This window comes from Cnephaeus nilssonii (assembly GCF_951640355.1).
Source record: "Cnephaeus nilssonii genome assembly, chromosome: 1".
NCBI classification, from domain to species: domain Eukaryota; kingdom Metazoa; phylum Chordata; class Mammalia; order Chiroptera; family Vespertilionidae; genus Cnephaeus; species Cnephaeus nilssonii.
The window spans coordinates 60,134,480-60,153,045 of NC_137072.1; the positions used below are offsets into that span (position 1 = coordinate 60,134,480).

Genomic DNA, 18,566 nt, shown 5'->3' on the forward strand with positions numbered 1-18,566 from the left:
ACATTCAGAGCTAACAGTTTGGGAATTTTTTCTGATAATAAAAGCTATATTAGCAAACCATTAAAAATATTATGATTGCCCAGCTGGTGTTGCTCAGTGGTTGAGCATCAACCTATGAACCAGGAGGTCACGGTAAGATTCCCCGTCAGGGCATAGGCCTGTGTTGTGAGCTTGATCCCCAGTAGGGGCATACAGGAGGCAGCCTATCAATGATTCCCTTTCATCATTGATGTTTCTATCTCTCTCTCCCTTTCCCTTTCTCTCTGAAATAAATAAAAACATATTTTTAAAATATATTATAATTAAGGTAATTATTAAAAGAAGTTAGTAAAAACAATTTACTATTTTCTTCTTCCCTTCTGCAGGTATCCCCAGTTCTTTGAATTTTTGTTTTAGTAACTAAAGATTAGAAACTATTTTAACTTATTTACTAATATTCTAAAAATATTTTCTCAACTGATATCAATCCCCTTTAAAAGAAAGTTATTGTAATGTACATTCCAAATTACTGCCTCCCTATGGCAATCTTTATATGGCTATAATAAGGATAAACATCACTTTTCTGAACAAGCATCTCAATGACAGATGTAAGATTTCAGCTGCCTTGATAATAGTTTTGTAACTAAACCAAAAATTTCTTAGAGCCCCAAACAACCTTTGGGTTTGCAGTGAGGTGAAATAATTTTCTTTCTCTGCTCTCAAGCCAGAACAAACAAATACAGTTTGTGGCAAGCACATAGTCAAACATTACTTTGTCTGAACATATCCTTTTCTGGGTTCACTGTTCACCACAGAAAGTACAGTGTTTACATTGTTGGCATAATGGAAGAACTCACACCTCTAATTGTGCAGGTGAAGAAAAGAAATTATTATCTTTTTAAAATTTTATTTATTGACCTGAGAGAGAAAAATATTGATTTGTTGTTCCACTTATTTATGCAATCATTGGTTGGTTCTTGTATGTGCCCTGATCGGGGATCAAACATACAACCTTGGTGCATCCGGATAATGCTCCGACCAACTGAGCACCCAGCCAGGGCTATTTTCTTCCTTCCTTCCTTCCTTCCTTCCTTCCTTCCTTCCTTCCTTCCTTCCTTCCTTCCTTCCTTCCTTCCTTCCTCTAAGGAAGATTGGAGAAAACCCATGGCACAGTTGAAATTTCATTGTTCTGAATAGAAGGGAACAAGGTAACTTAAAATAATTAACACATGGGTATGTGAGAATGCTTCTATTGGAAAAAATAGTTTCATAAATTATAAAGTGTATGTTTTCAAAATATTTAGTCAAACACTAGTGTTAACACTCAGCAAAGTCTTGATGACGCTGATTTTATTCAACAGCCATTTATTGAGCACCTGGGGTGTTCTGGGTACCTTGCTAGGTGCAGGTGGTACAAAGAGAAAGACAAATCCAGGCAGGGAGGCGAGCATCTGAACTCGGGAATTTCTGCGTCATGTGCTCCGCACTGGCATGTAGCTGTGAACTCACTGTCTCAGAGCCTGGAGGTGCCCTGGAGATGGCTTCCTGGATTAGGTGACTTGAAGCTAAGAGATAAGTATTTATCAGGTGGAGAAAGCATTTTAGAGAGAGGGAGCAGCAGGTACACATGGGAGAGTTAAGAAAGTGCACTGAGAGATCTAGAGTTATGTTGGGCTTAGTTTGGGGGGTACCTTGCTAGGTTTAGACATTTGGATTTTACCCCAAAGCCAGTGGAGAAGCAGGACTGACTCTTACTAGTAAGTGTGAAGGATGGATCCGATGAGAGTATTAAAGATAAACTGCTGTGGGTAGCAGGGAAAGAGAGAGTGTTGACCCCATGAAAGACTAAGATAGTGGAAATGGGAAGGAAAGGTCCAATTCCAGTGACTTGTCTTTTTTTGAGATAAAATCAGTACAACTTGGTGGTTTACCAGAGGTGGGGGTAAGAGATAAACTTCCTTAAGGAGGGCAGTTGGTTTATTACCGGGACTCAGATGTAACAGGAATGAAAATTCTGTTCTATGACTCTAAACATGTCTTCAGCCAGGGTCCCCTGTGAAGTGTGATCCCCTGGTGAACCTTGGACATGTCATAGGTGGTTATGGTTCCCTTGATAAAGCATCCGCACCCTCCCTGCTTACAGACCCTCTTCCCCCCATGCACACACATACCCTCAACCCCCTCCGATTTCTCAGCGTTCAGGCTGTCAATCAGAAGGTCATCAAAGATGGAATTTAGCTGGGTGAATGAGATTGAAATAGAATGAGATGTTCCTGTGAATCTAAAAGATAGAATGCAGGTGATAGGGTGCCACAGTGGTACAGTAAGGAGGAACCCAAAGAGAGTGTTGGTTCGTCCCTGTGTCTCCTTGACACCATCCCTTGTTACAACCAGGAAAAGAATAGTTAAAAGAGACTGTTAGCTCCCCATGGCCTTCCAGAACTCCATCCCCATGTGCACTGCTGAGTGTCTCTGGACCCACCTCTTCTCTGTGCTTTTCTCTGCCATCCACACTCAACAAAATCTGTCCTTCTTGGGCCCAGAGCTGATTCTGGAAGTGGAGCAGAAAAGGAAAAGGTGTTTTCTCTCTGTCTTGTGGGATCTCAATTTAAAAACTAGAGGCCTGGTGCATGAATTCGTGCACGGGCAGGGTCCCTCGGCCTGGCCGGATATCAGGGCCAATGGGGGCCTGCCAGCTGGGGAGGGACTGCGGGAGGGCTCCAGGGCATGCCTGACCCATCTCACCCAGTTTCGATTCACTGAACCCCAGCAGCAAGCTAATCTACTGGTCAGAGCGTCTGCCCCCTGGTGGTCCGTGCATGTCATAGCGACTGGTCGAGCCATCGACAGAATGGTCAACCAATTGTTTGGACACTTAGCGTATTACACTTTTATATATATAGATATTCATTGAGTGTGCATTCTATGCATCAAGCAGGGGAGAAGTGTGTTTGGCATAGTGTTTTAGACATGTTTTTCAATGTGGGTCATGACCTATTAATGGTCATAAAACTAGTTTAGCAGGTTGTGACCCATATTTTATATAATTTTACATAAAAATAACAAAACATAAATTATCCAAACAAAGTAAGAATAATTTTATGAAATGTATGTCCATTTTAAGTTTATTTGTAATGTCATGATGTAAAATGTTTTGGATCATGGCCAAAAGTCTTTAAAAATATAGTATCTGGACTACTTATTGAGGATAGATCATTAGAATGAGAGGATAGTATAGGCCTGGAAATCAAACCCCTATGTCAGTCTGGGAACTTGATTCTAGTCGTAACATTCCTATAAATGCATTTTCAGAGCACAACCTTTTTGTAAGATGGAGACACCTTTGTTAGGCAGATTCTTATTTCTGAATTTAGAAAAATAATTAGCAGAAGTATTGGTTTCCTAGGGCTGCTGTAACAGGTACCATAAACCAGGACTCAGAACAATAGGAAGTTATCGCCCCCCTGTCCTGGGGGCCAGAAGTCCCAAGTCAATGTGTTGGCAGGGCCGAGCTCCCACTGAGGCGCTGCGGGATCTCTCCAGCGTGGCGTGTGGCAGCATAACTCCCATCTTCACGTGGCGTTCTCCCTGTGTGCCTGTCTCTGTGTCCAAACTGCCCCTTGTCATAAGGACTCCCGCCCCTCTAATAACTTCATCTTAACTTGATCACTTCTGTATATGCCCTATCTCCAAATAAGGTCACTTTCTGACATATGGGTTAGGGGTTCAGCATATCTTTTTGAAGGGACACAATTGAACCCATAACAATATGTTTCAAATTTCCACTAGGCATTTAAAAAGGTAGCATGGGAAGAAAGAAAGTCGTAGAAACATTTTTCTATATTATCGGTGGAGGGGGCATTCTAAATTTTTGGAATTCTTGTTTTGTCTGTTTTGCCTCCAAGATAATACCTCTTAGTGTTGGCTAAAATGCCTGTCCTGTGAATAGTAACAGCTTCAGCTCTTCACACTTAACCCTTTAGTCAGGAAAATCCATTTGCTCTTGAACTTCAGTAGTTTGTTTTTCTTCCTACTGGCTCGGTGTTGCAATTTTAGTCACAATATACAAATAATAAAATGGTAAACAAAACTGCTTGGGTTTACAATAAGGAAGTATATATATTAAAATATTCCCCAAAATTACAGCGGCGAACTCTTAGCTACCTACCAATCTGAAAACTTTTACATTTGTTTAAAAAAAACACGGAGAGATTCTTTTTTTCCATGCTCCCAAATGGGGCCAAACCAAAAACCTGTAGCAGAACATCCTGCTACATCACTCCCCAGCTGTAGTGGGGCATGGCCTTGCCTGAGACTGTGCATACATCACAAATGCTCCAGTAAGCACTAGCCGGTTTGGCTCAGTGGATAGAGCTTTGGCCTGCAGACTGAAAGGTCCCAGGTTCGATTCCGGTCAAGGGCACATGCCTGGGTTGCTGGCTCAATCCCCAGTAGGGGCTGTGCAGAAGGCAGCCAATCAGTGATTCTCTCTAATCATTGATGTTTCTATCTCTCTCTCTTCCCCTTTCTCTTTGAAATAAATAAAAATATATTTTTAAAAAATGCTCCGGTAAGTGTGGCACTTGGTGTTTTGCAGAAGAAAGGGAGGGAGGGGGGAAGAGAGGGAGGGAGGGAAGAAAATGTGCTAATTAACTCCACTCACCTGATCATTCTCTAAGAAAATTCTTAGCACATTCTGTTGCAACATGAAAAAAAACACAAAAAACATACCTGAATTCCATAAAAACGTTTACTTAGTACTGTTAATTTTATCCTTTCACGTGTCCTTCATTTCCTCTCTCCCTTTTTGCTCTTTGTTTTTCTTTTTAAGCCCCCGTAGATAGTTTTCCTAGTTTTTTTCAATGAATAGAATGGAATCCTTAGCATTTATTTGTTTTTCTGTCCTCAGGGAACACAAACTATTTCTTGCAGCTCAAATCACTTGAAAATGTAAAGCGTGTAACTACGTAAATATACAGATTATGTTAATTATTTTGGTAGCCAGCCACATTAACCAGTTAGAAAGTTGGACTAATTGGAATGTTTCAAAAGGGAATTGAATGGAATGGTGCTTTTGACCCAGTAATTGAAAGTCCAGTCTGAACACCTCACTCTGGGAATTCTCCCAACAGTACTTGGTTTTCCTTAGACATAGAAAACACCATGATTTTCATGATTTCAGTTAGCTGCTGTGTAATTAAACCGATAGGCATTGCCTTCTGTGGCTCCCACCTAGAAATTATTCCAGCTCGTGAAGAGTCTAAGACTAGGTGTCACTCATTTCTCTGCACTTACCAGTGTTGTGCCGTGTTGAAAAACAAGTTAGATAGGACCCTACTGAAACGCGAATATCTGCGTTATCATCATCCTCTTTCGTAGCTTCTTAGATTTGGACTATTACTTGGATGGGTTTGATAAATTCCTTCCCACCGGCAATTGTTTGTAGAGAGTGTAATACCACAGTCTGAGGACATGAAGCGCCTGAGTGCCTGACATACATGAGTTCATTGCCCAAATCTCTCAGTATATGTTTGAAAAAAAAATTTTAAATAAAAGCAAGTGAATTAGCTGCTTAAGCTGGGCCATTTTTTCAGAGTCAGCAAACAGGAAATGATTAAAATATGGGGTTCATACTAGCAACCAGAGGAAATTGAATGAATTCCAAGTTGTTACAGTTTGTCACTGGCTTAATTTCATGACACACATTCCTTCTTTCCTCTACATTACATGCACTTTTTTTTTAATTAAAAGTGAATTAGAATTGATTCTCAATTTAAAATTTAGGCAAAAATAGGACTGATTTCATATAATTGGGCATGCCTGGGAGAGTAACACAAAACCATAAACAGGCATGAATAATCTCTATAATAGATGTCTGGGGCCTGCAATAATAGCACTACACCCATTTTGCACAGACGTAGGAATGGTGTTCATGTGAGATGTTTTGCATTCTCCTATGTAAATTTTGTGGAAAAGCTTATTTTCTCAAACCTATTTGGAAGAATTGCCCTTGGCCATTTTTCCTTAAAATTGCTTTTAAAATCGGTGTTTTACAATTAATTGAATTAACCTATTTGAAATCAATGCTTTCATTGTTTCAAAATTTATACATTTATTAAGATTACATTACTAAACTTCAGACATGGGTACTTTTATGAGAGGGGAAAGAGGACTATGCCAATTAACTATAAGAATTGGTTATTTATCCTCATTTTCTTAACTTTTAAAAATATATATATTTTTATTGATTTCAGAGAGGACGGGAGAGGGAGAGAGAGCTAGAAACATCAATGATGAGAGAGAAGGTTGATTGGCTGCCTCCTGTGCACCCCGCTCTGGGGATTGAGCCTGCAACCTGGGCATGTATGTGCCCTAACCGGAATTTGAACCATGACCTCCTGGTTCATAGGTCGACTACCAACCACTGAGCCATGCCAGCTGGGATCTTCATTTTTTAAAAAAATATATATTTTTTTGTTGATTTCAGAGAGGAAGGGAAAAGGAGAGAGAGATAGAAACATCAATAATGAGAATCATTGATGGGCTGACTCCTGCAAGCCCCACTCCGGGGATCAAGCCCGTAATCCAAGCATGAGCCCTGACTGGGAATTGGACCACAACCTCCTGGCTCATAGGTCAGCCAAGCCGGCTGTGCCATTCTCATTTTCTTTTCAAATTATATTGTTCTTCTTGGCGTGGATTGGTGCCTTGTAGACTGCTGCTGATTGAGGGGGAGAAGGTGTGAAGGAAGGAAGGATTGTCTGATTTTGATTGTCTTTGTTTGCTACAAAGAAATTTAGCCAAAACACATGAACAGCTGTGTTCAGAACGCTACAGCATCTCACTGTAAATCATCTACCAAAAGCACTTCTAAATTCTAAGCAAGCCAACCATATTGATAATTAAATGTTCACTAAAGTACCCGTGTTAATTTTCATTATAATGTGTCACATGTTAGAGTTAAGGATCTGTTCTGGGCAAAGAAATATTAAATACGGTGTCCATTTTATAACACATGGAGGCAGTTTTTCTCAAATAAAATCATTACGGGTTTTTAGTTGCAGCCTTTTTGCATCCTGTTGGTTATAATTAGTACTTTTTGACACCAAATCCCTGATTAGGAAATAAACTTAATTCTAATATGTTCATAATTTAAGTACTTTCAAGGAATATTTTAAAGTCAAATGTGTAAGCTCCTTGTATCAGTTTGGCTTACCACTTCCGATAATAGCACTGCTCCTGGGGGTTTCTTCTCAAGACACCTGCACACATCGCAGGTGTAGTTACCTCTGCCTTTCCAGCTCTTCAACTTAATTCTACAAGCCCGTCCACATTAGAGTTGATAATAAGCCAATTCACTGCTTACCCTTCCCGTGGGAAGAATTGGCACAATCACTTACAAACATTAAAATCTTTGGCAGCATAAACATTAGAACAGCTAAGTGATACTGAAATTGGATACCAAAATCTCGAGAGAATGAAAAATAGTATTTCATACTTTGTGCCATCTTCCAACTAAAATGTTAAGCCCCGGCCGGTTTGGCTCAGTGGATAGAGCGTCAGCCTGCGGACTGAAGGGTCCCGGGTTCGACTCCAGTCAAAGTCACATGCCCGGGTTGTGGGCTCAATCCCTAGTGTGGGGTGTGCAGGAGGTAGTCGATCAATGATTCTCTCTCATCATTAATGTTTCTCTCTCTCCCTCTCCCTTCCATTCTGAAATCAATAAAATTATACTTTAAAAAAATAAAATGTTAAGACATTTCCAGCTTCTAGGGTGGGGTGTGTGTGTGTGTGTGTGTGTGTGTGTGTGTGTGTGTGTGAATAGCTTTGTAATAAGATTTTGGTGATTGCCAGTGTAATATTACCAATTGAAGCAAACTTCCCTTTTCATTAATGATGCTTAAACATATTTAAAAGTAGGTGAGAGCGAGAAAGAGAAAACAAAAGTTAACTAGTTGTTTCCCCAAAGGTAGTATACACCCCAAGTGGTATATAAGATTTCACAATAGGGGTACAAGAAAAAATATTAGAGCTTCTATTTATTTTTATCTAACACTTTACATTTCTACTTTTTATTTGCTTAATGATGTGCATAATACTCAGTTATATATTGAGGGGAGTGGCTGCTTACAAACTAATTTTAGCGCTCCCTTCGGCAGCACATAGACTACAATGGGCACGACACAGAGAAGATGGGCATGGCCCCCGCTCAAGGGTGACACACAAGCTTGTGAAGCATTAAGAAAAGCAGACCTGCCCGTCTGGCGTGGCTCCGTGGTTGAGCATCTACCTGTGAGCCAGGAGGTCAAGGTTCGATTACCAGTCAGGGCACACGCCCAGGTTGCAGGCTCGATCTCCAGTGTGGGGCGTGCAGGAGGCGGCCGATCAATGATTCTCCTTCATCATTGATGTTTCTATCTCTCTCTCTCCCTCTCCCTTCCTCTCTGAAGTAAAAAAAATACATATTTTTTTAAAAAAAGAAAAGCAAACCTAATTTTATATGAGTGCACAATCACAAAAGCTGGAAGACTACTCCAGGAGACACTGCAGGGCACAGAGACTCCTTCTTTGTTTTGAGGTCATTTCTCAGAAAGAAGAAAACCATGTTAAAGAAAGGAAAAAAATAATTTTATTGTGGTATCTAATTTACATTTTTAAAATTGAATACTTTTATAAGCTTCATATTGCTTCTCTGTTGTTTGGGAAACGTAAACTCTTTTTTATGATTTCATTATGTTCTCTCCTATCATCTACACGCGTTAATACTTAAAGCAATACAGAAGACAGAGAGCAGGAGTGCCGTTTACCGCTGCGCTTTTCATTGCCAGGCTATCGTTTTTTGAAGTGGCTCACACCTTAACAGGAATATTTTTGAGAGCTGTTTCTTTCATCATCATGTTAATGAGCTATAATTAGCTTTATTGAGATAACTGAGTATGTAATCATTTAAGAATTTAGATACAATATATGAATACTTGGATTGGGGTTGTAGAATAAGGTAATAAAAAGCTTCCTCTTTTTTTTTTAATTTAAGTTCTTTATTGTTTAAAGTATTACATAAGTCTCCTTTTCCCCCCATTGACCTCTCCCCGGTCACCCCCCCCCCACCCCCCATCTCTCCCCCGTCTGTGTCCATTGGTTATGCTCATATGCATGCATACAAGCCCTTCGGTTGATCTCTTACCCTCCCCCTCCCCTGCCTTCCCTCATAGGTTGGACAGTCTATTCGATGCTTCTATAACTCTGGTTCTGTTTTTGTTCATCAGTTTATGTTGTTCATTATACTCCACAAAGAGTGAGATCATGTGATATTTATCTTGCTCTGCCTGGCCTATCTTCCTCTTGAAAGTACCATGTTGAATTATTTTGCTTTCAGCTAATTTTGAAAGAAACCTCCCTTGATGGTCTCCCATGAAGAAGTAATTGACTTTGGTTCGGTCCAAGGCAAAGTGTCTTTTACTCACCTTACTGCATCGTGAGTTTAGCTCTAATGCAGTAGTGGGGAACCTTGAGCCATTGGGATATTTATAACATCATTCGAGGGCCATACAAAATTATCAACCTAAAAATTGGCCTGCAATATTTGGTCAAACATTTAATGAACTCACCCAGACCAAATGATTTTGAGGGCCTTATACAGCCCGTGGGCTGTACGTTCCCCACCCCTGCTCTAATGTGTCAAGACAAAATTTGTGACAGGACAGAGTTTTAAGTAAAATCGATATAATATAATATTCATAGAAATTATATTAATTCAAAATGTATTTTCTTTTAGTTCACAGGAGGATGAAAGACCCATGTCACCTTTCTGTTTGAGGTACTTATTTGATTGTTGTTGGTCTGTTACAGGGAATGGAGGGGGGTTGAGGCTTCTTTGGGTCTCTTTGTCCATTTTAATTCTTTTCCATAGAATATTCTACATTATGGCCAGACTGAGCTCTTTGGAACTTCTTGCCATGTTGTTCATGCTCTGGTTTCCCCCTCTTTGGTTTAACAAATCTTGAAACAAATTTTAATATAGTTGAAAACACTAAAATAAGATATTTTGTGTTAAAATGCAGAAATGTTAAAGTAGCCATTTTAACTTCAAAAACTTCCTGATAATTAGACTGTAACCCAAATTTAAAATCTTTTTTCTCCTGTAGTTAGAGGCTGGGGAGGAGTGGCAGCACAAGGCTTACCTGCTGAAGAAGCTTTAGGTTATGTTAACTCATTTCCTGTGTAGTAGTGGCATGAGAAAGTAAACATTCAGTAAGGTTATGGAGTTCGGGATTATTTTCTAAAGCTTTTAATGCTAAAATACCAACTTTTAAAGCAGGTAAGTTTACAGAATGTTGGAGTGGATCACATCTCTCCAGACTAAAACGTTTGCTTTGCATATTAATGTGATTTTTAGTGAACCGTTCAAGTTGGGTATAGCCAAGTTTTTCTTATTGCATTTCTTTCCTCGCTACCTATCTACTTCAGAGGCTTAGAAAATATATTTGAAAATAGTATTACCATATTAATTAAAGTTAAAATTGCTGAAGTTTTGCCCTGACCAGTTTGGCTCAGTGGATAGAGCGTCGGCCTGCAGACTGAAAGGTCCCAGGTTCGATTCCGGTCAAGGGCATGTACCTTGGTTGCGGGCACATCCCCAGTGGGAGGTGTGCAGGAGGCAGCTGATCGGTGTTTCTCTCTCATCGATGTTTCTAACTCTCTATTCCTCTCTGTAAAAAATCAATAAAATAAATTTTTTAAAATTGCTAAAATTTTTCTCAATTTTGAAACCTATTTTTTTAAGAACTGTTCAGGATGTGTGATACATAGTTTGTATATTTATTTTTTAATCTGATTGTGGCAATCATTAGATATAGACGTTAATTCAAGCGCCAATAGTTCAGAAATATGTCTTAGGACTTCAGGCTTAGCCAAGTAACTGCTTTCTTTCCACTAGTGTTCTGGCCGTTAGTGACTTGAAGCTTATTGCGTAGTCACTTTGTGGCAAGAGAGGGGACATTTGAGGTTTCTGTCCGAGACAACATGGTGGTCCATTTGATTCCTCCTGGTTTCCTGCTAACCAGGTCAGCATATTCAGGTTCATAGGCTATCTCAACTGTGCAGTTACTGTCAGCACACGAGACGGTGTTGCTGAGCACATGGTGACGCTGGTATTCATTATGTAAATACAATAATATCAAACATGATTATCCTATATTAATGGAAATTAAGTTTTACATAATACAGAAGATTAAAACACAGGATCTTGCCAACTAATGAGAACTATTTGTTCTCTGACGATCTTGTATTTATTACTCTAGATAACATCAACCTATGTTTTACATAGTCTTAAATTTTATTTTTTTTAACCACTATTGTAAAAAGCAGATGGGAGAAATGGGCTTATAAGTCATAAATCCTCAAGGACACAGAATTGTGTCTTATAGTGTGATAATTTTTGTAATTACCTAGACTAACAAAGAAGTCTTGAAAAAGAAATTCTATACTAGCAAAATGAAGGTAAAAGAGTGTAAAGAAAATTAATATTGTTAAGAGTCATAAAGACTAAAATATGATAAAAATTAGGAAAAAGAATGAATATGTATACTAACCCACATTTACAGTAGAGGTCAAGTGAAAAAAAAAGGAAGTTACCAGCAGGAATTCTTTTCACATGAGGAAAATTTAAACTTAGTGGAACTATTTCATAAATGCAAAAATCATAATTATTTGGCTTGAAATTAAAATTTCACATGCAGTTTTTTCTGAATAACATTGTAATAGTCTTAAAAATTATGTTAGAATTAGATTGGTACAGGTTAATTTAGCTTTTGTTTATTATGCACTTGACATGAAGCTGGGAGAACATATTAGTAAAACATAAATCTTTTTTTGCCCCCAAATTATTTGCATGGCTGGTTAGAGATTAACTTTTCTAACAGAAAGAATTCAAGTAGAAGAAAGAAAACATGATTGTTAATTATGATTAAGTACTTCTAGAATTTTGGACTAGAAACATAACTTGTCCACTGATGATTTAATTTATAAATTAGTGTGCTTTTGTGCTACCTCTCATAAGAGCAAATGAATGCTTAACAACAAGACGGAATCTGTGTTTGGGGTAAAGATTTTTAACCTTTGTCATCTCATGACACACAAAATAATTACTAAAATTCTGTGGCATACCAAAAAAAATATTTTTTGCTGATCTAACAAAAAAAAAGGTATAATTTCGATTCATTCACATAGGGCAGCTATGGTTGTATTGACTATTGTCATTTTTTTTATTTGACAATCTAAGGGAAAAGAGGGCAGTGCCCCTGACTAAAGAGTCAGGTATTGCATGTTTTAAAAATGCTTGTGGCACACCAGTTGAAAATCGCTAAGCTGGAGGCTCGAGCTGGAAGCACACAGTGTACTAGCGGTGGCTCCAGACCCTCCTGTGGCTAGGAGAGGAGGTGGAATGCAGGACAGGGAGCCAGAGAGGCATTTCAGTCGTTACCTTGCTCTACTTTTCACCTTGTAGAATTTCACTTTCGTGATTGCAGTTCTCTTTTAACAGTCATGGCTGAACCACAAGTTAGTCTACTGCACTCTTAAGTTGCCTTTAGTCTTTTCTTTCTTTCTTTCTTTCTTTTCTTCTTCTTCTTCTTTTTTTTTTTTTTTTTAATCCTCATCTGAGGATATTTTTCCATTGATTTTTAGGGAGAGTAGAAGAGAGAAGAAAAGACTGAGAGAAACATCAATGTGAGAGAAACACGTCGATTGGTTGCCTCCTGCACACACCCCGACCAGGGCCCTGGCTTGAGAGGAGCCTGAAACCAAGGTACGTGCCCTTGACCAGAATCAAACCCAAGACCCTATGATCTGCAGGCCGACGCTCTATCCACTGAACCAAACTGGCTTAGGGCACTTCTCGTCTTTTCCATAGTAAGGCAGGGCTGTTATAAATAGACATATCTCCTTAGTGTAGAATAAGTATATTCTATGTTAAGAACTGTGTGTTCTCTAATTTCAGTACTTCTCCAACCTTACCTAACTCACCACAGAGCCATTTGTTCTTTTTTAAAGGAAAGAAATAGTAGCCACAAATGTACACCTGCCGCTGTCCCATGTGGCAAGTGTATTGCAGCTACAGTAGCTTAAACAGGAGCTGTCATTGTTCCCCAGATGCTCATTAGAGATTACCCGCCCTGTTGAGGTTATTAAGGAAATGAAAGGGAAGGACAGGTTATGCCAAATCCTTAGTGAGATTGCCACAAAATAAATATGAACAGGCCAACTTAAGGTGAAGAGCATTCTTGGAGGATGTCCATACCTGGCCTCTTTCATAGTCTAGGCTGGAATCCCAGAAAAGGAGCCCCTACCTCAATTGCTCAGATTGGCATCAACGCAACTTTTGCTGTAGGTGTTCCTCTGTGCCGTGTTCAGCCTGTTACGGTCTGATTTATTTTGCCTGGCATGCAGTCAGATCTAGCTGGGATCTGTTGCTAGTTCACTTCTGTTCATCTGAGTCTTCGGTGTCTTACAAACCCAGGTTTTGATTTCTGTGGTTATTCCCACTGGATTCTTAATCTCCACTTTCTATTTCTCCTCATCTCTGCCTGCTCCCACCTCACCTACACTACCTTCATGTTTCTTATGGCCAGAGTCAGACCCTATCCTTATCCCATCCCATCAGAATTCGACCTTTGAATTCCTTCTTTCCAATTTCTTGGCTTATATGTATAGCCTGTATACCTACAACCTGTCCTTCCTGTGCTTTATCAAAATCCTACATATGTGCTTCAGAGGCTACATACCTATAACCAGTCTGGTCCAGTGGGCTCTAACCAGCTCACCTGGCCTTCAAATGGTGCCTCCGTGCTTACCTAATGCCCATCTTGTAGCAACTACCCTGATCTTCCTCTGCTTTCCCTTTCTCATTTTGTTCTCCACTGAAACCTTAACACTGACAGCCTTTATCAAATTCAGTCAAGTTTAAGACGTACAAATTGAAGCCAAATTACTATTTTAGCAGATTTGGAATTACTTAGGGTCATTTTCAGTATTTTATGTTTTCTAATTTTTCTGAATCCGGAACATCAAATCAATCTATTTCTAAATTAGCTGTTTGGCATACAAACTCATTCTTTAGGATTGTGTTAATTTTTTTTATTATTATTATTTCTCGAATCTAGCAATCATCAATTTTATGAAGGTCTTTTAAGGGTAGGATTTCTGTTGAAGGAATAAATTCAGATTAAAATATTACCTGACATTTGGTGAAATCTAGGAGTTATACCACTCCTACTTTGATATGTGGAAAAATTCTTCCTAGATTATTTTTAAGTAGCTTTTTGGGGATTTCCTTTCCAAACAACTTGTGCTAGAGTTTATAGGTTTATGATTTTTTTGGTCATACTTTAGTAAATTTTAACAGTTTATTTTTCTTCTTAAGCATGCTGTATATTTTACGAATTATCATTCTGAGGTAAAAATCTCTCATTTTTAGATGGGGTAGTTTGGAGAAACATAGCATATCAGACATAATATTTGTTTATAAGTCTGTTTGGAGCTCCTGACTAACAAGCGGAACCAACAAGCAGGCTATTTACTTACCTACTTGATTTTTCCCCCCACGATGATAAAGTCAGCTGGATATGTGGGTGTCTTTAGAAACAAATAACTGCACATTTAAAATATTTGTTTTCCTTGTCCTTTTATTAGCACAGTGTTTCTGAACCAAGGAGGCACATCACTGCTGCCTATGAGCTTCTTTCTTTCTTTTTTCTTTTTTTTTGTGATAAAATAAAAATAACACATTTTGCCATTTTAATCACTTTTAAAATTGTGAAAATATACATAATGTAAAATTTACCATCTTAACTATTTAAAGTGCATTTTCACTAGTAATGCACAAGAGTTCAGTTTCTCCATATCTTTGTCAACACCTGTTAAATTTCTTTTAATTATAGCTCTTTATGGTATGAAGTATGTGGAGCTCTTTAAAGGTATCTGGGTTTCACTGGCCAAGATTCTGAGTCTCCTAAGGGGTGGGGGGTGGGGTGTATTTTCAAAAATTGTCATAGGATAGTCTTTTCAACAAATAGTGCTGGGAAAACGGGGTATCCACATGCAAAGGCATGAAGTTGGACCCTTAGCCAACACCAGATGCAAAAAATTAACTCAAAATGCATCAAAGACCTAAATGTAAGAGTGAAAACTCTTAGAAGAAAACATTGGGCAAAAGATCAGCAATTCTCTTTCATCATTGATGTTTCTATCTCTCTTTCCCTCTCCCTTCCTCTCTGAAGTCAATAATAAAAATATATTTTTAAAAATAATACTAAAAATACTGTATTCTGTTAAATAGACAAATTAAGAGTTGTAGCCATTTTGATGATTAGTTACACGGTCTTTATCCTGAAGCTTAATCAAATAATTGTATTTTAAATTCTTGCTCATTAAAAAAATCGCATAAGCCCTGGCCAGTGTGTCTTAGTTGGTTGGAGCGTGGTCCTGTGCACTGAAGGGTCATGGGTTTGATTCCCAGTCAGGGCACATACCCAGGTTTCAGGTTCCATTCCCGGTCGGGATCCATGTGGGAGGCAACCGATCAATGTTTTTCTTTCTCTCTCTCTCCCTCTCCCATCCTCTCTCTCTATAATCAACGAAAAACATGTCCTTGTGTGAGAATTTTAAAAAATGAAAATAAATAAATAGATAGATAAAATTGAGTAATTGTAGTTACTATTTTCTAGAGAAAAAGGATAATTCTGTTAGACCCAATGGTTCCTATTAAAACGGTTTTTTATTACAGGTAGGGTTTTATACACATATAAAAGAGTAAATATAGAAAAAAAAACATGCTGTTTTATGTCTGGTTTCAGTAGATTTGAAACTTTTTTCTTTTTATATGTAAATGTCTTTATTTCAAGTCAAGAGAGCTAATTTTAAAGACTCACTTGTCAGCAGGCATCTGTGCATTTTATCACATGCAAATTTTACATACTAGTATTACTGAGCATAATCAGCTTATAAAATGCAGTTTGGGTTTTGCTAATAGAGATAAAGCCTAAATATATTTCATAAAATATATTTCAGAGTAGGCTTAGAATCTATTTTAAATGATCATAGCAATAGAAAATTCAGTTGCATCACTTACAGCAGGCTTGGGTAATGAAATTGACCATAATGCTGGAGTCTGCACATAAGCTTATTTCTTTCAGTTTTGGATACTTGCTTTATCAACATTAAGAAATGAACTCTTCCATATTTAAATGTTTCATATTGCATAAGTAAGAACTTTTTTTAGTAAATGAGTCAAGGGCTCTGAAAAAAATTATTCTTAGCTGATTGCCGAGGATAAAAAACAAACTACATGCATGTAGATGAAGGAAACCTCTACCTTTCATGTAGCTAATTTGCTTATCACCTTTTTGTCAATGTTTTAGAATTACCTCCAGAAGCCAGTTGTAGCTATGGAAATAGACCCTATTTCTGACATTAAATATTCTTAGAAATCTTATGGTGAATTGTTAAGCACATCCCACAGGAACTACGGAGGGAGAAGTAATGGTAAATGCTATTTACAGTTTTGGTATCCCTAACCAAAGCCATTTTGGTATCCCTTTTGTAATGATTTAAATGATAGGGCAATAAACTTTTCAAACTGAAAGAAAACCTCAGAGACCAGTAGCCAAGCCTTACATTTCCTGTATGAAGAAACCAATCCAGTGCAGCCAAGCTAACCAGTAGTCTATGATTACAGCTATTTAACTGCAAAACTAAGACCAGAACTTCTCTTTTCCGATTCCCAATAGAAAATGTTCTCAGAGTACTTTCTTTAGAGAAATTCTATTAGAAAAATATGAAAATATGGACACATTAAGTATGCAAAAACTCCAAAAGACTATTAAAGAAATAATCAAATAAGTTTGATTAAGTTTTCATAAATTTGACTTAATAATGTTATGCTAGTAAAAATGAATGATTTTATTATTGATTTATCCATTCATTTTGCATTCTGATAAAGGCTTTAAACAGTTTTTTAAATCTATATTTTTATTTATTTCAAAGAGGAAGGGGGAGGGGGAGAGAGAGATAGAAACATCAATGATGAGAGAGAATCATTGATCAGCTGTCTTCTGCACGCCCCCTATTGGGGATCTAGGCCGCAACCCAGGCATGTGCCCTTGATTAGAATCAAACCAGGACCTCCTGGTTCAAAGATTGACACTCAACCACTGAGCCACACTGGCTGGGCTGATAAAAGCTTTTTGAGACTTATTTAGATGGTTCAGGTAGTTTTCATAAAGCTGTGAGGGGAATTTTATGTTTTGCCTTTTATTCACTCAGCTTAGCATAAGATTTCCAAACCATACCTTCATTACTTAGATTAGAATGTTTAAAAACAGCTATTGTGGTATCTAAGGAATTAGATAAATATTGAAGAAATTTGAAGAATTTTTAGTTGCGGCATTTAGACCCTTGCTAATCAGTGTGTTCCATAAATCAAGAGCATCAGAATCATGGGGGAATTTGTTAGAAATGCAGAATCTCGGCTTTCCCTTCCCCACACCTGGACCTACTGAACCCAAATCTGTATGAACAAGATCCCAGGTGATTCTGATACACATTAGAGTTTGAGAAGCACTTACTTAGAGAGTTAGTAACCTCAGAACCATGTCCTGCTTGTTACCATCTTATTATCCCTTTGTCCATTGCCTTTCTTTTTTGTGCCCCCCGTCCCCCAAAAGAAACATAAAAATATCAGTGTGTGCTTTAATAAGCAAAAATAAGTTCAGGTCAAAAGTGTGTAGAAGGAAAGAGAGGAGATCTACCTCTTCATTCTGAGATGGCATGGGGGGCTAATTGGCTAATTATACCTGTATGTGTTGGGGATGTTTTTAGCATCTAGCAGATCTACATTCTTTTTCCTCTCCTGGCTCCCCCGGTCAGTATTTACATTGGTCCCTGCTCCCAAAACCAAGGTTGTATAACTGCATTGAGAAATGGAGTACCGGAGTTAATTATACAGTGTTGAATTTACAGAGTGTAAGCCACAAAGCATCAAAAGCAGGAATGTCTGTTCCAGTTAAGGACAGACCAGCCAAGGATTTGTTGCTGGTTATATAACCTGGGAGCCACAGTGAATAACAGGCATTGTGAGGCAGAGGAGGAATGGTTGTGATGAAAAGCACAGTAAAATACCTAAACGCAGGGCTCCATATACAAAGATGTCTCTGGTGAGTTTCTCTCCTAGTAAGTAAGTGATTAAAAGTCTCGTGTAGCGATTAAGAGCTCACACTCTGAGCTAACCATTTTCTTGGTTCAAATCCCAAATAATTTACTTCTTAGCTCATGACTGTGGGCAAATTACTTAGCCTTTCTAACCTCTTCACCTGAAAATATGGAAAAGAAAGCAATAGAACATACCTCATAGGGTTATTGTAAAGAAAAAAATGAGAAAATCTTTGTAAAACTACTTAGCACAGTGTCTGAAACAGTCAATACTGATTAAGTGTTAGGGTGTATGTATTTGTATGTTTGTTCATTGATTCATTTATTAATTAAGATTCTTCTCATCAGTTTCCCATGTGCACAATAGATTGTTTTAGGTGGAT

The 18,566-nt window shown here is 38.2% G+C and overlaps 1 protein-coding gene across 7 annotated transcripts in view; it reads left to right on the plus strand.

Annotated features, from left to right (window-relative positions):
- Positions 1 to 18,566, plus strand: part of FAM13A (family with sequence similarity 13 member A) — a 296,829-nt gene that overhangs the window by 206,694 nt on the left and 71,569 nt on the right. For 5 of the 7 annotated variants that reach the window (XM_079771464.1, XM_079771467.1, XM_079771465.1 and 2 more), the window contains one exon: positions 9,755 to 9,796. The exons of the other annotated variants lie outside the window; for them this stretch is intronic. In XM_079771464.1, the coding sequence (XP_079627590.1) occupies positions 9,755 to 9,796 (42 nt within the window). The remainder of the gene's footprint in view (positions 1 to 9,754; positions 9,797 to 18,566) is intronic. 7 annotated transcript variants of the gene reach the window in all.